Source organism: Cyanistes caeruleus, chromosome 9, assembly GCF_971803275.1.
Source record: "Cyanistes caeruleus chromosome 9, bCyaCae1.hap1.1, whole genome shotgun sequence".
NCBI lineage: Eukaryota > Metazoa > Chordata > Aves > Passeriformes > Paridae > Cyanistes > Cyanistes caeruleus.
In genome coordinates, this window is record NC_141709.1 from 19,168,994 (window position 1) to 19,191,985 (window position 22,992).

Genomic DNA, 22,992 nt, shown 5'->3' on the forward strand with positions numbered 1-22,992 from the left:
CAGTGCGGGGAGCTCCGGGCACCGCGGCCGTGCGCCCCCCGCCTCAGAGGCCCTCGGTGCGGCGCCGGCAGCAACCCCCCACCCGCCCCGTGCCGGTGTTTAAATAACCCGAGCCGTAGGAAGAGGTGGAGGAAGTGAGAAAGCCATTGTCGCCGGCCGTTAGCAAATAAAAATAGAGACGGTGACACTTGCGAAAGGCAGTTTAATCCCACTGCAGGCTTCGGCTGGGGCGGGTGCGGATCCCGGAGCGCCCCGGCCCCCGCTGGGGGCGAGCAGAAGGAGCGGGGCTGGGGGTACCGGGGATGCCGGGGTACCGGGGGTGCCGGGGTACCGGGGGTGCCGGGGTACCGGGGAGCGGTACGGCGGTACGGCGCGGGTGCGTTCGGGATGAGCTCCCGTCCCGCCGCGGCACCGCCGCTGCCAATGTCCTCAGCACCGGGGGCCTCCCTCCGGGGCCAGGGACACCCAGCGCCCACCACCCTTTCTGACAGGAACAGTCAGAAGTCTGTGCGGCCAGACTCTTCTGTGGCTCTTAGTTCCACTGAAAACCTGATACCCATGTTACAAAGTTCACAAATAAACACAACGTTTCAAAAAAGTCATAATTCATTTGACTTTCCTACTTCACCTCCTCTTACTCCAGTGGGCAGCGCAGCTCCCGTCTCTGGATGTCTGAAAAGGCCGTTTCTGCTGGGCAAAGGCATGAAAGCCTGAAGGAAAATTTGGATTCCTACCTAGATTTCTACAAAAACTGGGACAAATGGACTCTGTCTCCCTCCTCTTAGTCGTACAAACAGCTCACTCTATTCAAGTAATTGTCCTGACATATTTTCATTATTAGTAACGCCATTGCAAGGACCTAGATTAGGCTCTATTTACAGTATAATTACACTCCTTATGCTGGCTTTACTATGGTAATGTTTATTCTCTGTTCAGTCATCAATTTCGTGGGAAAAGGGACTATTTTCAAAATACTGCTTTTCCTCCCTGAAACACAAAAATCCTTTTCTCTGCAGCTGTACAAAACTGCCTTCATTTTAAATAGCAAAGACACTAAATTTTGCAAAAGTTAACGATTTTCAAATTGTATTCACGGTTTTCAAATGTGTATTTAGTATACATTTAGCTAATAGTGTTAGTTTCAATTTAAAAGAGGCATTAAAACACATACTTTTGAGGAAGCACAAGCATTGCACAGAAGCCAAAAGTGAAACTGATTAAAACGAAAGGGAAACTCACTTTTTAATCCAAACATATAGAAATACCAATGAAAAGGTGTGTTGAAAAAAGAAAAATAAAGACTGTGTGTTTTTCTAATTTGCAGTCCCAGTGGTAGCCTAGCAGGGAATGTATTTGTTTTAGGCTGATAGTTTCTACTTAGGGTGATGTACGTTGATAGCAATCTAACCTCAGAGAAACAGCTACTGTCACCACAAAGATGTCAACATCGTGGCATTGTCTGCAATTACCGCTCCAAGAGTCGTTGGTGAGGTTTGGTAAACAGCAGAGAGCAGGCCAGCCTGTTCCCAGGAGACCAATTCCCTTTTGTCTCATGATCTGCCTCCTACTTAGCTGGCTGTATCATTGAGACAAATTTTCTGCTCTATTAGGGCTTCCCTGAGGAATTATTTAATCCATTTTACAGGGACTATTTCTCCTGTCCATGAGCAAAATAAATAAAAATACATCTCATTTTATAATCTTGCTTTCTACTAACTCAAAAATTAAAAGTCTGTCTCCAGGATCAGCCAGATTTTGTTTTTGTCAGCAATATGCTAGGAAGATAAGTTAATGTTTGACTAAATTATAAAACCAAGAACTATTTGTCCTAAGAATCAAGGTATTGAATTCGTTCAGAACACAGAAGTTAATGTTCACAAGGGTCATAATTGCTTGAGCAGAAGATTGCAGCACAATTATCTAGGTTTAGTTCTTTAGTCTGATACTGAGTAGCTCCTGGGGATGCACAAGGGGAGGACTCAACCCATCAGTCACACCACAACAATCTCTGAGCAAAGGAAATATTTTATTAGCATCTTACTCAAAAACAACACTGTTTACTCTCTGTATACCTAGCAGATCAAGCTCATCTTTAAGGTTAGTTCAGTGACAATTATTTCAGGATGAATTTCTTCCAGTCTTTTTCAAGCAACATTATCTGGAAAATGTTCTTCAAGCTCCAATGCCCTTTCTATTTGTTTCTGACAGCCATTTATAAGATATTGAAAAAAAACAGCTTGACAATACCATGAAAGTTGAGCTTCCTTTCACACATTGTGCCATCCCCTGATCTTTTTTAACTTGCTATTTAGATGTCACAAACACAACTTTGAATATATATATATATATAATAATTTCAAATGTTATGCTCAGTGTGACCATTGGGTCATCTGCTTCAATCCTGTCACTTGTACAATTCTGGGAATTCTCCTGTGGTAAGAAAGTCACGTAGTAAAATGCTGTATATTTAAAAGGGTAATACAGTCAAAATTTCACTTTGAAATATTTTCTATTGAAAATTCTTTTTTAATATTACAGAGATGATAATATTCTTGTCTTTTAACCCTCCAGCAATGCTTGGAGTTGCAGGAGCAGCAGCATCTTGATGGGTGATCATGCTGGCAGCAGTATCTTAAACTGAGCCAGTTCTGTAAATAAAGCACCCTATGACAACTTGCCTTGTGATCACCAAGTGCCTTTCTGACTGATTCTCAAGATCCTGCCTTTTGATATGAAAGGCTACAGCTGCATATTTAGGTGAAGCATGAACAAGCGGATCACAACGCTTTAACTCCAAAAACTCCATACTACCATTTATTCTCCTTCCTAGGAAAAAAAACAACATGTAAACTTCATAGTTATTCATACCATTTAATATCATTCCCTGGCACATCCTGATTATTATCTCATTTTCTCTTTCTGGCAATTTCTACTGACAGTATAAATCACATGTTCCATACGCTCCAGATCATTGATTCCTGGTGCAATAACGTGGCTCGCAGGGACCAACAAGGGCTCTCCTGCAGGGGTGGGTATTTTAGAACAACACTTCCCTCTGCCGGATCTGTGGGCGGTCACAGCTCTGCCTGCTGGAGGGACTTCTGCTCCTCCCAGACTGCACGGGACAGCACGAAACTAGCAAATCTCAAAATAATTCATCAGATGAATAGGACAATCATAAACATTTCATCCAGTATCTACTGGACAGAAATATCAATATACTTTCTTTTCAAGACAGAAGTATCTCAAAGCCATAGATAATGTGAAAACCGGGAATCTCGGGTCTGACATATCATATTCCTTCCAAAACCCTGACAGCTTTGTGCCAGATGAAATTAGAAGAGCATTTAAAAACACCTTTTACCCAAATCATCAGCATTTCTTTCTTTAAAGTGTGTAAGTATGTAGGGCCCTACAGAAAAAAAGAAAAAAAAAAAGAAAAAGGAAAAAAAAACCCAAAAAAATCCCACCAAAAAACCCAAACCAAACCAAAACAAACAGTTAAGAATTGCCTGCTCCTCTTGTGACTCTATGAAAACTTAGATGGTGCTACAGTGAATTTTAGTTGAGTGCCACACTTCCTACCTGGCCATCTGTTCCAAACTGCTTGCAATAACCAAAATATGACATTTTACAGGGGGGTTGATGGAAGCTATATATTCAGATACAACTGCCTTGCCTTCAAGTCATTCAGTGTTTGGAATATTGTCCTCAGCTGAGAGTGAGTGTTAGAAGGAAGGGGAGAGAGAACTGCAGAGATACATGACTAAGACCGTGCTTAATTCTTGCCCTCCACAAGGACAAAGACTGATCCCAGTGCAGTACTACATGTGCTGCTAACTCATTTGTAAGGACACCACTGAAAAACACAATTAAGCATTTTACTGAACAAAGATTCTGTTCACATACTCCGCTGAATGAAGGCTTTTAGTGGACTTCAAAACATAGGAAGAAGATGAATAAGCTGAAGATAGAGAAGAAGAGAAAATACAGATATAATTCTAAAACAAAATTCCCCGTTAGGGAAATTTACTTTGAAAAGGCAGACAGAGAGACAGAAACTTTTTCTGTTCCACAGAAGAAATGTCAAGAGATAGGATCAAGGTGGTACTCAGTGTTGAAAGGTGAAACAGGTAAGAGTGCTGAAAGCCATACTGAGGTTAATTGGAATAAGCCACCATTATAAAACAGGAAATGGCTAGGTGGTTCTTGGGCTGTGTTCAAAACAAAGCCTGTGCTAAGCACACAGAAGATGTAGCTGGAAAATATAATATGAGAAGTATTTCACATGAAAAAAAAATGTTTTCAAAGAGTTTGGAGAGGAAATACAGGGCTTGAGAATGAAACCAGAATGTCAGGATTAGGGGGAAGGAAATAAAAAGCAAACTCAACAGCATAAGATGGCGCAAGCAATGCTTTCCTAAGCAGGTTGTTTTCCAGCCCGTACCTTGTTTTTTTATGCTGAAGAATGGGATTCTCTGTGTCATGTCAATGGTACTGCATTCTTGCCTCCTGGTGATCCTTGCATCTTGTTGATTAATTGTAAAGTCTCTGAGAGTTTCCAAGGAACTTCTGAGGTGGACTCCAAGTTGACAGTGTAAGATGAGTATTTGTCTTCCAAGACTTTTCTACACAAAATAAATGTTTGTTGGCTCCAGTAGCCCTACAGGCATTGTCAGCTCACATTTGACACTTAATACTGCATTACTAATAATTGCTGTGTCTGCTAGAATGCTACTAGCACATAATAATAAAAAAAAATTGGTGCTTTGGGATTCAAAAACCATTCACTCCTATTGCTCACAAATGCTTTGACTCCACTGCGCAATTCTAGTATTGCAAGTACAAGTCATAAAAAAAGACAATTAGGAATATAGCATTTGAAACACTACAACACATGATTTTCTGCAGAAATACACTTTAGTGTATTCTTATGCAGATCCTGGTTTCTCTCAACTGTCCTAGGCCCCTTTCATTTATGCTGTCTTATTTTTCACATTTCACTCACCTTGCATAGTGGTGAGAAATTTATATCTAGTAAATATTTCATTAATTTCCGCTTCAGTATGCTTGCACTCTTTCAAAGTCTTGAATTTTTTGAATTCAGCACTTGTCTGGGGCCAATTGTATGCTTGCTAGAAATCAGAAGTCCTCCAGTAGGGAACTCCTGCCTGTGTTCTTCCATGTCATCACTGTTCCTTTACTTGTTAGGCCTCAGACATGCAGCCCTGATTTCAACTGGGACAGCCCAAGAGGGCTGCATGTCTGAGGATTCCCTTCAAGTTTTCTCTTGCTGTTGATTATAGTCCCCAGCTAATTTTTAATCAGAAGTTGCTGCTGCCTGAGATCTGCAGCCTGGTTTGGGTGCGGCGTAGTTCCCCACTTTGGGGTTACCCAAACTAAGTGGATAAGTTGAACACTTTTGGTTACAAAGTTTCACTTTGCATCATTTTGAAACACTCAATTTGGGCAACAAACAACCAATACAGGCTCTTTCCCATTGAATTTGCCCTTAGGAAAACCGATATCTGTTCCTCCCCTTGCAGTCTCAGATCCCCAGGGAAGCTGTTAGATCAAAAGACCAAAGGCAAATTATTTGTTTTTCAGTGCATATTCAATCTGGATCTTCTCCCCATTCTCTTCAGTCTTCTTTCTGAATGGTCAGTGATTTATCTGAAAAAATTATTCCAAATATCCCTCCAGAGAGTGTACACATCAGTTATTTACTGTTTGAAGCCAGAAAAAATATCACAGAATCACTTTCTGCTAACTTGAGGAACCCATAAGAAAAAAATGTCTCTGCTATATCTCAACAGAAACTTTATGTCTTCAAGAGAGTATGGGAAAAATAAGACAAGAATCAAAGTATCCTTACCTCAACTCAAATACAAGGAAGGTACCTCTGGAATTTGTCAAAACATACTTCCATTGTCATACCCTCTTTCATTATTATTAATGGCATGATTCTACAGGGTGAAAAAAGCTAATTTTGTCCACAAATCCTCATAATATAAAAAATATTTAATTTTAGGAAGAAGTCAAAGATACACAGACACAATATAAGATCAGCATTGGTGGAATGAAAAATATTCAAATAAATTAATTGTTTGTGGATACTGCTAAGATATGCTAGAGCTTTCAAACACTGCTTCACTCTGCAGTTGCATTCAATTTTCTTTCTCATACATTCATTAAAAATGTATGAGGTTATTTAAAACCGGAGTCCTCTCAGCACCTTCTAAGATTACATCTTTAGAGGCAATAAAGCAAGTATAATCTGAATTCCAGGATCACATTAATTGGCCATGATGCCTTTTTTAAAAGAGTGCCAAGATTATACAGTAACTATCTGATAAGCAAATTGTAACAGTGTAGCCTACCAGGAAAGAAAAAAAACCCTCATTATTTTTTAATGAGAATCAAAATAAATGCTTACAGCACAATCTGTTATGGTGAGTTCCTTGGCACATATTTGGAATGTTTAATCACAAAACAATGTAGTCAGACACGAGTCATACAGCTCACCCCAAGTGACTAAAAAATCCTATGCATTTGTTTAATAGTCTATACCCTGAGTAATATGGGAAATTTTTACTGAAGCATTTCCAGCTTCCTAGACCTCCCTTATGCAATCCAGCATTAGTCACACAGTGTGGGAGCAGAGAGTCACATCCTCTTCTCCAATCCAGATGCTGGCAGGACTCAGCCTTTAGGAATAAATCTGGGCTTGAGAGATTTGGGCTGGACTTCTTCATCTGTATTATCATTCATTCTTTTCAAGATGGCACACTAATTCCTCAGAACATCTCTTCAATAAGGATTTGCAAAAGACAAGATTCATACTCTTTCTTTAGCAGGGCTTACAGCCTCAACATGGCAGACTGTGAAGTGGTAGCAGGGCCGTGAGCTGGAGTTAAGGATGGTCCCTCCCGTTAGACTCCAAATTATCCATGGCTGAGAGGTGTGTGGGTGTCCTGCCTACCCTATTGCACAGGCATGAGTACAGGACACCGAGCTGCTGCAGCCACCAGCATGCCTTCCTGTGCTTTTGCTTGAAAAGCAGGACTTGAAAAGCATAGCTGTGCAATTCTGAGGGAGCATATGAACAGAGGAAGATACTAGGAAGAGGAATTGTGAGCAAAGGATTCTCTCATCTGCTGTCCAGTTGATTTTGTAATGAGAAAAATAGGCTTTTTCCCATTTCTTGTTAGTAAACAAGTCTGTGACAAAGACTTGTATGTCCCATCAGTAATTAAATGTTTTTTCGTGTCCATGAAAAAAATCTTTAGGGCCTTAAATTCATCCAAAAAGGAAATTACAACATATACCTTCCTTTTGGATCTGCCATATAAAAGTTTTATTTTTATGACTTGTATAATACCACTTTGGAAAGTATTGGCTATATGCCAAGGGAAAGCCGATTTAAATTTTATGATTTTCATCTCTACTTTGATTTCACCAAGATACAGGTTTATTAGAGTCTTATCTACTGCAGCTAGGGTAGAAAACTCTGACAGACAAAACACAGCTGAAGTCATCTGATTTTTTATGGACTGTTAATAGTGTGCTTGGACACCCAAATTCTGCCAAGTAATTTTGTCCTCTTCAATGGAACTGCCTCACTAATCAGTTTTGAAGTGTAGAAACTCCTGACCTCCTTTCTTATTAAAAGAAAATTAAAAAGATAGAGCTGGATATTATAAAAGGAAATTAGACTAAAAATGCACTAATTCTTAGTTCTAATGAATGAGAATGCATTAAGCTGCCATAGTAGACTTTTATTAAAAATTGGGGAGGCATAATTAAGCACTCACAAAATTATCAAGATGCTTCTAAACTGCACCTCAGTACAAGATACTTGGGGTGCTTAAAAAAGGACAGAAAAGCTAAATTTGGATGACAGCACAGTTAATTTTAAAATATAGAAATAAATATTATTTTTATGTATGAAAGATAAATCTAAAAAAGTAAATGCCTCACTACACCTAAATGTATTTCTTTAGCTGAGCCCTGGGTTTCAAGACTGATTTAATTTTATTAAAACTGTTGAATGCTGCATCCATCAGACAATGTATTTAATCATTAGGCTCCATGTTCCTGTTTACCCTGCTGTGCCAGAACTGGTAAAATTCTTTTAAGTTAGTGATCTTTGAAAGAGGAATTTTGGACCTTCACACTGCTCAAAGTGTAGGAAGGCTGGACTGCTTACTGTTTCTCTAACACTGATGAGACAGGCCTCCTTCAAGACCATCTGACTGATATGCAAAGTGAAGATTTCCTGCTTAAAGCACTTAGTACCATTACATTTTTAAAAAAAATTGTCATTTTAGGGGTAAAAATTAAAAAAATTTCTATTACACATAGGTAGCAACTACAATTTTAAGTTGTCCACTACTACAACAGAGTTTGATTGTTGCAGAAGTTGGACTTCTTATATGTTTTTCATATTACTTCAGTTGAAATTTAAACCAAAAGTGCTGCACCAGAGGCTGCAGAATTGTTACTAAAAGAACAGACACTACTGTCTTTGCCACCTTAATTAAACTGCAATGGATCTTATTAATTGAAATGCTCTAAAGATTCTATTTCACCAACAGGAGTCACAGTCTTGCAAGAGAGGAAATGTCAGTGCCAGCTGAAGCAGACAAGATTCAAAACCGCCCCTATTCTTGACTATCTCTGCTGATCTGGTAAACACTGAGCATCACTCAGGGTAAGAACTCAAACAGTGTTTGTTTCATCATCTGAGGATGAATCAGGAGAATCTTACCAGCATCCTTTCAGCTGTCTGTATCATGGGCCGAGACTAGACAGGATGATGCAGAAGCCTGGGAAATATCATAGTTTATGGATTAACCCACTACAAGCCTCTGAAAAATACGTGTATCAGTGGAACAAAGGCCAATGGTAGGCTAAAGTTTCTTTTTTTTCCGTTTTTGAAGCTCGTCATGATACAGCAGAGGTTGGGATCTGCTGCCCTCCAGTGCATGCTTGCAGATGTCCTCTCTGCCAGAGGACTGCATTTTGAGACTAGGAGAATTCTCAAGAAACATTACCAAAAAAATAGAAAAAGTGATAATTTTTTTGAGTGTCTTATTTAGGATCTAAAATAATTGCTGTGACTTGTTTAATTTTGCTGTTTTGTTCTGGTCTTGTCAGAGTATTTCTACATCTGAGCAGAGTGTTCTAGTTTGTTCTATGAAATTTGTTCTCTTCAATGAGCTCTTAGTCTTTCATTTTCTATGAACACATACAGCGATTATATACATAACACAATATATATGGTAATGATATGCAAATAGTGTATCTATCCCATTTCATATCTGCATTCTGTCCGTAATCCTTATCTTTGTGATTCTTTCTGACACATCAGAGATCTTTCTAGCATCCACATTAAAAGGAAACACTGAATACTTGCTGCAGAAAGTATTTTCTCACTGGCTTGTATGGTTCTTTCAAAAATATTTTTCTGTATTATTGAACATTTTTGAACAAGAAATGTATTTGACACAATGTCATGCCAGGCCCTTGTCAAATCTGATTTGTGGGTTCTTTCAACTCTGCAGAATCACAATTGGACTTAGCATAAAAAATTAAGTGGAGTTGTATGGTCTTTCTCCTAAACAATGATGTACAATGACGTAAATGACCAGTACAATGGTGTTGATATTAAGGCAAACCAGTTTTGTAAAGATTTATAAGAGCAAGAAAAGTAGGCTGCAAAGACATTTCATATATATATATATATATACATATTTCTAACTGAATAATCAAATTTGGTGGTGATGAGGGGTTGATTAAAGGGAGCATTTTCATTTACAAATTGAGCAAGCCTCTGTCCTGATTGTGAAGGGGAACGTTAAAAACACAGATTCTGTGAGTTTATGGAACACCTTAAGAAATCTGGAAAATCTCTTTCTTTCCCCTAGAAGTGGTTAACTTAGGCAAGAGATAATTTTTTTACGATTTTGACACTTTATTCACTCCAGAAAAGCCAAAGCCCAAGAAAGGCAACCAGTTAGCCTAGTTTTCCCAACAGAGAGCTAAGTTGTATGATGCCTGGGAGATGCTACGTACATGCGTGTGTAGCTCCATAACAAGATGTAGTCGAGCACGAAGAGATGAGAAAGAAAACCCCGTAATTAAAGTTCTGACTAAATAAATAAATAAATAAATAAATAAATAAATAAAATCAACCATAACTTGGGGGTGAGGCCTTGGTTCGGCTTCGGCCCCGTCGCTGCGTAGCACTGCGCTCAGTCCTCTCGCCCTCAGCAGCTCCTCACCCGCACGGCGGGACTGGCGGGACGGGCGCTCTCCGGCCCTCGGTCTGCAGGGACAGCAGGGATGGCCGCTCTCCGCCCCTCAGAGCGGCGGGACGGGCGGGACGGGCGCTCTCCGGCCCTCGGACTGGAGGAACGGGAGGGATGGGTGCTCTCCGCCCCTCAGAGCGGCGGGACGGGCGGGACGGGCGCTCTCCGGCCCTCGGACTGGAGGAACGGGAGGGATGGGCGCTCTCCGCCCCTCAGAGGGCGGCCCCGCCCCATCGGCGGTGATCGCGGCGGGCGGCGGAGGCGGTGTCGGGCCGGTGAGTGTGGCGGCGCCGGCCGGGGCGGAGGCGCTGCTCTCGGGGCCTCTCTCTGCCGAGCCCCTGCGGGGGAAGCGGCTCCCAGCCCGAGCTCGGGATGGCCGCGCTTGTTGTCCCGCGGAGCGGCCGGGCCGGGCCCGGGGAGCCCCGGCGCTGACCGAGGGGCCTGTGTGTGAGGGTGGGCGGTGTTGGTGCCCAGCAGGTTCCGGCCTCCCCAACCTCGTGCTCCAGGTTGGAGATACGTGTGGGTGGGAGCTAAGTGCAACACGGAGTGGCTACATGGTAGAGCTACTCTACGAGGGGAACAAAAAAAAAGTAAGAAAAAAACCCCACAACCTCATACTGCTCCTTAATCCGTATGGTAAAATTTATTTGTCCGCACACAATTTGCTCCATTCCTTGTAGATTATGGAATAAGAAATGACAAAATGTTGACTACTATGATAAATCTTTCTCATACAGCAGTTTTTAAGTTCAGTCCCTTGCACAGCTTCCCTGAGTACAATGATTTTGGCAACAGTTTTCTTGTGTCGGTAAGCCATCTAAGCAGGGAAAAAAGTCCTGGAGAGCCCTCCACTGGTAAAATGGCACCTTTTCTTTCTCCAAGGCTTTCATCCTCTAGACAATAGGAAGACAGTCCTTCAAAGACTTGACAGAATTTATGTGAGGTGTAACATTTTCCAGGTTTGCGTATCCAAAAAATATTAAGCCCAACACAAATATAACAGGCATTATATTTACCTTATGACATTACTGTGGTGGCAGACAGGCATTTAGTGTTTCTAGTAATGTTTGTTACCGAGGCTCCACAGTAAAATGAGACTATTTGTTACCTGAAAAAATGCAGCAGCTTAAGGGGTCTGATCAAGTGTCATTCAAGCTCTCTGACATGGTTTTTCTAGAGATGGAATAACTGAAGCTCAAAAATGAAGGAACAGCAGCATTTGGCCTTTTGTTTAAAATGGGAAAAAGTCAATTTATTACAAAATTGTAGCTTTTTATAAAACGCCCCAGAGGTTCAGCAGCATCCCAGTGTCAGGCTACTGTATGACCAGGAGGTTGGGCAGCTTGAAGGGAGCAGAAGAGCCTACAACTCAGAGATTGTATCTATGCTGGAACAATTAAAAAGCGCATCATGAACTAAATAATTGTTACTACACAGATGTATTAATCTATTTCCCACGATCAAGTCCACCTGTATCTTCCAGTCTAGTTGAAGTACCAAACCTGAGTTTCCACCCAATTAGCAACCAGAATGTGTCTTCCTACCCACTAAAAAACATGTATGCACTGACCTTTCTGTTAGCCTTGCTTGCTTCTCACTCCCCTAAAAATACAGAAAGCTGTAGAAGTAGCCCTTTGTTATCCCTTTTCCTCTAACATGCTAAATTTCCTGATTTCTCTCATGCAAGCCTGAATTCCAGGAGGACATGAATGCTTCAGAGCACTGAAAATTAGAATGGGATGAAAATAATTCCTAATTTAATTTCTGGGTTTAGCAGACATGACTCTTGGCCAAAATGCTGATGGCTGACTCCAAGATTGAAAAAAAAAAATTAATAAAACTAAGAAAGAAATTAATATTACCTTTTAATTCTCCTGCAAAGATCAGTGCATTTTCTGTGTTTTAAGGACCTTATAAATCCTGAAGGTAGTTGAAATGGGGCTTGCAGTACTTCTCTAGTTGCCTGGCATTGTGTAACTTGCCTGATCTGGAAGAAACTTTGAATCCCAATGATAATAACTTAACTTAGGATAATATAAACATCCCATTGATGTGCCTTACACATACTTGGTTTTGCTAAAACAAATACAGGGTAATAATTGAGAATGTATTTATCGTAAAAGTAACAGGAAATAATTCTCTTGAGCCTGTAGTATGTCTTAACATGACATATAAAATTATAATGGGAATGTGTGTGTTTGGAAAAAAAGAGTAGGCCTTGCCTTTTTTTGGAGATCAGTGTGTGGGAGAGTATCCGGTTATACTGAGGAGGCCCTTCCCTTTACATCCCAGAGCAGCCTAAGCAGAGATACTCACTCCACTTAGGTTCAATGTTCTTTTATTTCTAAAAATGCCTCTTTTCTCATCCACTCAAGGATGAGAATAAAAGAAGTCATAAAAGTACTTTATAGAAGACTTTTTCATATAATGGCCAGTAGTTTTGTCTCTTGAGTCTGAATAAATGCTGTTCAGTTTTCACAGGAAAAGTGTCACAAATAGAAACAGTGGGAGAAGTGTTACATGCCGCTGCCCATTCTTACTGAGGCTGTTCAGAAAAGTCATTTCCATTATGTTCCTCATAAAGTTTTCTCAGTTTCTACATTTTTGTGGTATTAAAGGTAGATATAATGTTTTCTACAGGTATTTTAGGCACTTGCAGAGATTGACCACGCCACAGTTATACAGGTCTGCTGCTGCTCATGCAGTGTGGTGATTTTGTGTGATTGCCTCATGTCAAATAATGATTCTGTTTTTCAGTGCACCATGGCACTAATGCTGGAAATATTTACAACTGTCAGTAATTTTTCATACTTTCAAGTTAGTTCTGCATGTAAAGCTTGCACATTTTTTGTTTAATTTTTCTGTTTCTCAATACAAAATGAAACAGGCAAAGATATGCATGTTTGTCTCTCTGTGCTAACTAACTACTGCGAGTGTTCACAGTGGGCTGCAAGAATTATGCTGTCTTTGGTCTGACCCTGAGGGAATATCACCGATGTCATGGTCACATTTTAAGACAGCATCAGTACATTACACAAGTAGCTTTTGTGACCTTAAACAAAGGGAGAAATAGAGACCTTCATGATCTTTTTGATTTTACATAGTTATTCTCAACAATAACCTCGAATATGCTAAGTGGTATTATTAGAAATCACTTAAAACGGATTTCCAGGTCTTTTTTAAACACATGTATTTCTTTTGTGTCTTTCAGATTATCTGATGGCTAGTGTCAAAGATTTACTTGCTGTTTACTTTTGTTCAACTTCAGATTAGCAGAGTTTCTTCTGTTAAATTAACATTTACAGATACATTAAATCTTACATTTGCAGATTGCTAAATGAAATGGGATTATGGGGCTACTTTGAAGGTCTAATTGAATTATCCACAACTCAGTACTATGTGAGAAAGACCCTAATTTCAGAAGTGAAAATGAGTTTGTAGCACCAGAGTAAGAGAAATGCAAAATCAGCACACTTTTAAAACTTATGCATTGAGGCACCTTTGATTGGCCTTTTCTATTAGTTAATAAGTGCAAAGGACTCTTTCTTGTTGGACTAAAAACATTCTTCTTAATGAAAACATCATATTTTACATCATTATATGAAACATCATGTAAGTTAAAAGGTAAATTTGATTTACCTTTTTTCTTTCTGTTCACAAAGCTTGCATGGTATCTTTTTAAGAGGCAATGGCTTTCCTTTGTTTCTAATACAAATAGCATTTTTTCCTTTTTTTGTTCTCTTCCCCTTCTCAGGTAGCAAAGTCAGGGGGAAAACAGGAGTTACATACCCTTTAATGAGAAAACTATGGAAAACAGAGTTAATTTTTCTACTGCTGTGGCTACTATGTTTCTGAAATTAGATTTGTGGGTTACATGTTTCTAACACATTTCAGTCATTATGGCAATGTGATTAATATATATGTTTTAAAGTATCTTCCGGAAATAGTTGCCTGAAGTACCAGTTCCTACTTCCTTTTTGATAGTTATTAATTTACAGACACATTTTCTCCAGGCTGTGAATCATCTGTTACTCTACACAAAGTGCCTTTTCTAGCTGTTTTCAGCCATGGGAGATACTTAATGTTTGCTAAGTGACTGTGACAAAATTTCGTGTAGTTACATAAAGTTCATAGGCCTCCTTCTCCAGTGTGACTGATCATCTTAATTATCCTGATTTCAGCATACCTGATTTGAAACACTTGGAAATGGAGACCAGTTTTAAAGATGTATAACTTTTTTAAAAATTGGCTCTTTTTCTATTCTACATTAGCAATTTTAACAGCAATTTTTATTGCACAAACACATTTTCACAAGAATTCTGACAGAGACTTTGAAGCTTGAATTACATTAGTCTTAGCTGTTATTCAAAGAAAAGAAGATCAGTGTTGTCAAATAAAGGAAACTTTCCTTTTACATGACGCTCAGAAACATTTTTCAGTCAATTAGAGAGTTTCATCCTCTATGCTTACAACTGTGACAAGGTAATAATTTAGTAGCACTTACTTAATTGAAACAAAATCACTGTGGGGAAGAGGAGAGTATCTTACTTTAAAATTTCTTAGTGATGTGTAGGAACTCCTTCCTAGAATCTGTAAGGTTTTTCAGGTCACTTATTTATTATGCAGGCATGTTTCTTGCTTCCCGAAACTTCTGTTGCCATGGCATTAGAACATGCCAGCTAAGAACAGATTTGCTTTCCAGATCCATCAAACATTCCACCTCTGCAGTAAGTATTCCTTCAGCTCCATAGAGAAAACTATTTCATGCTATGTTTTAGAAGTGCACTAATTTTGCAGTGTTGCAAAAATGTATGCTTTAGCTGTGTTTTATTTCTTGTTATAGATAAAAACATTTGCTATCAAGAATAAGGTATCTGAATCCATCAAAAATTAACCACACTATCATAGGAGAATTTGATGATTATTGCTTTGTGTATCCTTTTCAGTCTTTAAAGTCACATCTAGCACATATCACGCCAGAAAGATTGCCTAGCTTTTAGAGAGAAGTTTGAAATACAGGAGACAGGTTCAATCTCAGCTTTATCACAGGCTTTTGGTAAGACAATTTATTTCTTTTTATCTCAGTTTTCCTTTAATGATATGAGAGTAATGTTACTTCTTGATGCTGCAATAACAAGGGGTCTACAAGTACCTTAAACTTAATTTTATATAGAATCTACTCAATTTCCCAGCTTAATTGCTTATAAGATTGTGTAACTTCATTTTAAGTCTTCCAGTTATGTTGAGAGAAAACAGCTTTGCAACATGACAGGCAGCTGGAGGTGACACTCCGCATTCTGTACAGAGCACCGGAATGTAAATTGTGTTCCCAGTTCATCTAGTCAACAAACTGGGTCAACTAAGGCACAGATCCTTCAAAACAGATGCTTGAAGCATTATACTGGAAAGTTGTAGCATATTTTGCCTGTGTGATTAATTTCTTTTAGTGTGCAAGCCACTTTGTAGGTCAGCTTTTGCCCAAGTCAGTTTTTCATGTGCTGTATTTATATGCTATTTAACTGAGCTGAATATTCACATTAAATGTCCTCAAATTTAATATTGGTTGTTTGTTTTGTTTTGTTTTGGTTTTTTTATTTTATTTTAATTTTCTTAAGATCCTGGCTTAAGTTGTAGCTCTTGACAGTGTATTCTAGAGTTTGTATGTGTACTGTGTCGGAGTGTTTGCTTCCAACATTATTAAGCTTATTGACATTCAATTTCATTACAAGTCTCTCTGAATTAAGAAAAAAGATAAGTACAAGCAGCACCTGGCTTTCTATCAGGTGCTTCCTAAAGGAAGTAAAACAGAGAGCACAATGGACTGATAAAGAAGCCTAGTATCTTAGGCCTAATCAAACAGAAGCCATGAGAGAAACAGACACAGATAACTACTCCCTGGGGTAGAAGTGACCAAGAGATATGTTGTGAAGCTTTTTAATGATTACCAGGTAATTGAGGTCATGAAGAATGTGTACCCAAATGGGAAATTGTTACCAAAAATAGAACCCTATATAAGTTCCATACAAGTAAAATCCTATATAAATGCCTTGTATACTCAATAAAATTTGCTTCCAATCTCAACTCAGATGTCCCCCATCTCTCAATTTCCTATACTTCCCTTGTTAGAAATTGTTAGGGAAAGTAAGAGGTCATCTAGAGCCTGATGAAGACCTGGCTCTCCTGCTTAACACCCATCTTTGACTCCTGGAAATCCTAGCCTTGCACTTAGAAATGGATTGGAGATTATCAGGTGATGACATAACTGGGCTGAAAGAAAAAAGTGTCTTAAGATTTGTCGTGAACGTCTGGAAAAAAGAATGCCAATGAAGGTTTCATTTTGAAATCTCAGCTAATTAGTTGGCTTCCCCAAAGTAGTAAGGTTGACCTGAACCCAGCTGTAATCTGAATCTGTGAAAACCTGAAAACTAATGCAAGTCCTACTATTCTGTTTTAAAACTAATTCCAAGACATAAGAAAGAAATATGTAGAAAGACTTGAATTGTTAAATATTGAAACCTATATAATATGGAACAGTAAGGTGAAGGCTTATTTTAGTGTCAATGCATTTTTAGCTAGGAAGGTTACTCAATGTAGTTAAAATTTACATTATAGTTAATTATAAAAGTCCTGCAGTTGATAAGCATTTACCTTTTAGCAAATTGAAACAATTTAAGGAGAGGCAGTGCATGGAATAAATTTACTCATGGCAGCATACAGAATTCTCATTGTTAATTAGCAAGATTTGAGGTGAGTCTTAGTCCTTCCTCTACAAGAAATAGTCTAGCATGTAAAAGAAAAGACACATGTGTGTGTCTTAGTGTAAGTATTACCTGTGTTGTTTGTATTTTTAAAGTACAGCCAAACATTAATCATATTTACCAAAACATACACTGTAAAATCAGATTAATCTTCTAAACAATATGTATGTTTTTAAATAAATGCAATACAGATTACCTTGTCAGGACTCTCCCTTAACTCCCTCTTGTTCTGTGTTAAGAAATCTGGCTTGACTCATCTAGTTATCTTAAAGGTTTTATTCCTGAGGACAACTAAAAGTGCTCCGTGTTTGATTCCTCTGGTGTTCGTGTCACAAAGATGAGGTCAGAATCAGATGTGTTGAGAAGACATAGGAGCAGAGAAGATTCTGTTTAATTTTATAGCTTCCCATTGTTCATATCACAATGTATGAGATGGCTTCATTACTGTAAGCAGGTTGAGTGCAAGCACAGACCTGCATACTGTGTCTACTGGGAGTCATTTCTATGGATTCAAAATTGAAACTTGAGTGTCATGGTAATGCAGACATTTTCATCTCAGAGTCTGCTGCCTAGAATATGGTTTTTAAATCTTTCTGGTAATAACAATAGCTGGCAGTCGTAAAAGTAACTAAAAATCTGTAGCTTGACTCAGAGAAACAGGAGTGTCTGGAGTGTTGAGGGACTATGTAATTTCCATGTAATTTCTTTTCTGGTATCAAGCTAGTTTGCAAAGATATATATGAACTTGCACCTTTTTTGTTTGCACATAGAAATAAATTTGAGTTTCTTTTTCCTAACTTCCTTTTCATTTTTAGCTTACAAATATCACAATTATCAGTAGGTTTTTCTCTGCCTTCATATAGAGTAGTCATCACAAACCTATTTTAAAGTTTTCCAATTTGAGGTATGAATATACAGAAAAAAAATATTCTGATGTGGTTTTTCTGTGCTCTAAATATTATATTATAAATATTTTAAAGTTTAAAAAATCTGAATGAAAATAAAAAATGTCTTTGCTATTTTCTTCTTACCCATCAATTTAACAAATAAAATTCCATTCCAAATACATGCTTTCCAAGCTGGATTGAGCAGGAATTGAACTAGAAATAGCATAGTCTTTAAGCTGTTAGTATATAGTAGAAAAGAAAAAGAAAGTATGTACACTATTTTTTTTTCTTTTAAAGCTATTGAGCTAAATTATGCCCCTCCTCCATCCTTGCTGAAAGTTTAGTGGATTTAGACAATGATGAATGAGAATTTAGGACATTTTTGTGTATTTTCTTGTTAGTCTGAAGTCAAGCTATTATGGAAGCTTTAATGAAAGAGCATATCTGTAATTTTGCGTAACTACCGAATTCAGCTGGCAATGGTATCTTTGAGAAAGCCTGAATGAGGGTTTTCATGCTGAATCCAACAATATCATACTTTGTCTTTCTCAACAAAACCCTTCTGTCTGTATATTTTGATCTTGCAGACAATGCCCTTCAGACACAAAAATACAAGACGAATTGAAGGCCTTGATAGCAATGTGTGGTAAGTAAGAGGCAAATATCTGCAAATTTCAGAAAATGTCTTTGGCTGATGTATTTTCTCTCCAAAAAGATAATTATTGCCAATAATAAGATACATGGCAGTTGCTATCTCTGCTGGAATGTATTTGGCACCTGTTTAGAAGCAGTGAATTAAATTCAATTAAAGGTATGATTAATTGTTATTTTTGAGCTTTAAATATTAGGCTTGGGCTCTTCATCTATTAAACCATGTATGACAAGTATAACTTATAGGCTTGGAAGTATAGCTGATTTTCAAATTTAAATGTTAATTCTGTTGAGTAATGTATTTCAATTACGCCTTATTTGTATTTACCAAACAAGACAGACTTTTTTAAAGCCATTATACTTATTTTATAATTCAGCTCATTATTTTTAATACACCTTTTTCTAAGTATTAAATTGGTCTTAAAACAATGCCACCAATGATAAATATGGAATTTTCTTAGTTGGTGAAAAGACTATTTTGAGCTTACCTTAGTTGTATGTATGTGTTGCATTAGTTGTGTGTAGATATACACAAAGTATTCTGATATTCAGCCTCAAGGTAATTTTTAGCAATTTGTATTTATTTTTGACAGAACTGTGATGCTATGTGGGGAGGGTAAAGATGGGGGGAGGGTTGTTTTGTTTTATAAATCTTGTTAACATTTCCGTGTTGAGGAAAGAGTAAAATGTAAAGCTGACCTGTGAAGGGAGGAAAGAAAAATTGTTCAAGGATCCTGCAGGCTACTAGGAACAGTTAATAGGCAGCCTGAAACAGTCTGTTGCCTAAAATTATTTTAAAAAATTATAGCACTCTGAGGTGACTGGGTAGTCAATTGACTGAATTTAACCTTTAAGACATTTAACGTGCCTGGAATTCAATTTTTGCCTATGTCCAGAGTAAGTGTGTATTTCTTTATTTGCACATCTGAGTACACTTCTGGCAGAAAAGTTATTCTGTGGATGGAGAACATCAGCCTTTTCTTGGGTGTCCTCTGACTCCTGTGGTCACTGACATTATTTCAGCCCTCAGCTCTCCATGTGGGCATTCTACTTAAACCTGTTACCACTGCTGCAAATTCGGCAAACTGAAATACTTTTGCTTTGCCTTCTAATGCTAATGAATAAAAAGATAATTTTATCTTGTATGTTAACTTTAAGTTGTTTTTCCCTCTAGGGTTGAATTTACAAAAGTGGCAGCAGATCCCTCAATTGTTAATCTTGGTCAAGGCCTTCCTGATATATCCCCTCCCAGCTATGTTAAAGAAGAGCTGGCAAAGGTGGCAGCAGTGGACAGACTGAACCAGTACACCCGAGGCTTTGTAAGTAATGTGGAACTCCAGGACCCAGGTTCAGAGGAAAATGTACCACAAGGAAAAAAAAATGACTTTAAATTAATTTTATCTATAGATCATAGTCTTATATCCCAAATTAAGTAGATCTAGTAGCCTTAACTGTTACTAATGAACTTCCTCTGTGTAGGCTTCTTTGAGGCAGAATCCTTCAGCAAGAGCAAAATGGTAGAGCAGGTCTGGGATAGACTGTCTCTGAGGAGTTGATCCTGTTTAAAGAGTGTAGGTTATACATTTACCTCTGACTTTGGTCAGTGGGAACATGAATCAGACAGTACAATGGGAGAATGAGAAATACTTGATACCACTTGAGACACCACCTCTAGGATCAAGAAGAAATTCACCCACAGAACTTAGTAGGTTTCAGTGTAGACTAGGAAAGGATAGAAACAAGAAGTTTTTGCCTCTGGAATACATTCATTACCCATTCTGTAAACTGGCTTGTAGAGTTTCTGTCTTGAGCTGGATGTGAGTATGTGGCATTTATCATTGTCCAAGGCAGGGTATTCCAGGGGACAACTACTGTTTTAGTATGACCACTTCCTTGTTTGGTTTGTCTGTCTTCTGTTTTGTGATAAACTGTATTGCCCAAATGAGAATCATGTGCCAGGACTGCTACAAGACCCTGAGGAGTCTATCAAGTATTTTTCAAGCTGACTATGTTATGCAACAGGGGCAGAAGAGCAATGTATAGACCAGTAGGCCAGAAACTGTGTTGGTAGTTGTGGAATCATGGTGTGCATATTCCTACATAACTTTCTGCCTGTTCTCTGAGAGGCCACATGGATTAGAAATGATGGGGATCAGCAGTGGCCAGCACTTCCCTAGGGACAAGCTCTCACAGTGAGCAGAGTGGAGGTCTGGGCAGTTGTGTCCTGTGGAGCAAGGCATTTCCAGAGATACGGGCTGAGGCAGCTCAGCTCACCTGAGATCAAGCCAGGAAGTCAGTCCACAGGTCAGGCTCAGCAAAGCTCACCATAGTCAGACATAACCCAGTCATCACTGGGCAGCTCTAGGTGACACAGCAGGTCTAAGGTCAAGCCACAAAATCAACAGGGACCTTTAGCTATGTACAAAGAGTCTCTGCAAATACAAAATACATACATACATACATACATACATACATACATATATACATACATATAAATATACACACACACGTAACAAAAAATTCTCTCTATGTGGACTTGAAAGAATAAAGCAATTATTTTATGTCAGATACATGCACATGATATCCTGAATTAAGTGAACTTCTGGGCTAAGCATTAGTATGTTCCTTACCCACAATAAGGTATCTGGAAAGTCTTTGTTCACCAACAAGACAATGTTTTGGAGAAGCCTTGGCACAATGGACTGGAGAACATGGGCTGCAGTCTTGTCTGGCTGCTGCACTGTAACACACGTTACCAGATACTAAGAAGAACATTAACTTTATCTCAAGCTGAAACCATGCCAAGTCTACCTTCTGACAAATATTTGCAGACTGATTCTGTAAAACTATTTGCAAATCAGGCATAAATATAGTTTTCTAATGCATGCAATTATTCAGTATTTATTCTTGTCACTTTGTTCTTTATATCCAAATGGTTTGATAATTCCCGTGATAATTATGGATATTGACAGATAAACTGCAGATAGTAATTAAAGAGGATTTTTTACTAATATTCCCATATTTAACCTTTGTATTTCATTTACAAACTTCTGCACTTTTAAGGTTTTGTGCACAAGTATTTGTGGTAGCACAAGTGGTGAGAATGAATGATGCCCATGCATCTGATAATTGAGACAATTGTCTCAGCTAAACTCAGAACTCTCAATGACTGTAGGACCAGAGAGCGGCCTTATGTGGCTTGGGTGCTGCAGCATTCCTGTCTTGCTGACTGGCTTGTGGCAAGAAATGGCTGTCATTTGAATCAGCAATGATTTGTAAGCCTTAATTTATGGTAATGTTTTTGTTTACAGAAGGGTTCATGATTTAATGCCTTGTGTGTTGAGATATAATGTTCAATATATGAGAGAATTTTTGTTACATAGTTGCATTTTCTCAAGGAGCTGTTTTCTATTTCTACCAGGTATCTCAAAAGAAAAAAATATTTTTAAAGTAGGAATCCTTAAGTTTTCCTGAATAAATAGAATTGTTCCTTCTTATTTCCATGTTGTATATGATCTTCATTGGATGTTTGTTTTCTTTTATTTTTGAGAAGCGTGTGTTAACTGTCATGTCCCTGGAGAGGACACAAATGGTGAATAGTACTCTGAAATTTGGCATGTGACTGTATTTATATATATATAGTTAAATATATATATAAATATAGTCATATATAAATATATATATAAATATTTTATACTGTATACATATATTATACTATATAAATATTTTGGTCACAAGTGCTATTTATCAGCAATATATAAATACAATAGAAATATTTTCCTTGTACCAAATACTTTTAGTTGAAAGATAAGGAAGGAAACAGAAAGAGCTGAAAGACTCAAAAGAAGGTGAGGGTGGATTGGTGTCAGAGTACTCCCTTCTCTCCTTCTGTCTCTTGTCCTAGCTTTGCTATAGGCTATCTGCACCTACTCTGAGATGTGATAATATGAAAGAAATTAAAAAGCACCAGATAGAAAAATAATTTCCAAGTAGATACAAATAAATTGAAAACATTTTTCTTTCCTACTGTGTAAATTGTTTAAACCCTGCTAACAGCCGTTAACACTGAGGACTAATGTTGTGTTTTTCTATTTCAAAATGTAATAGTTTGGCACAAGTGGGAAATAGCCCAAACACGGATTTTATCCATTGTCAGGAACACTCTAATTGGTTACTTTTTTTTTATTTTGAACAGGGACATCCATCACTGGTGAAAGCCTTGTCTCAGGTCTATGAGAAAGTTTGTGGAAGAAAGATAGACCCTCTCACAGATATCCTGGTGACTGTGGGAGCTTATGGATCTCTCTTTAGTACAATACAGGCACTAATTGAAGAGGGAGATGAAGTAAGTTTTTATTGAAAATACACATGTATACTTGCAGA

The 22,992-nt window shown here is 38.3% G+C and overlaps 1 protein-coding gene across 5 annotated transcripts in view; it reads left to right on the forward strand.

The window, feature by feature from the left end:
* Positions 1-22,992, forward strand: part of KYAT3 (kynurenine aminotransferase 3) — a 36,766-nt gene that overhangs the window by 670 nt on the left and 13,104 nt on the right. Inside the window, exons 1-6 of one of the 5 annotated variants that reach the window (XM_086841522.1) lie at positions 10,573-10,588; positions 12,954-12,998; positions 14,940-15,040; positions 18,546-18,604; positions 19,784-19,928; positions 22,805-22,954. In XM_086841522.1, the coding sequence (XP_086697648.1) occupies positions 14,942-15,040; positions 18,546-18,604; positions 19,784-19,928; positions 22,805-22,954 (453 nt within the window). In that variant the 5' untranslated portion in view covers positions 10,573-10,588; positions 12,954-12,998; positions 14,940-14,941. Of the gene's footprint in view, positions 1-8,597; positions 8,714-10,347; positions 10,904-12,953; positions 12,999-14,939; positions 15,041-18,545; positions 18,605-19,783; positions 19,929-22,804; positions 22,955-22,992 lie in introns of those variants that run through there. The other 4 variants (XM_086841523.1, XM_086841525.1, XM_023932124.2 and 1 more) reach the window with 4 other exon arrangements.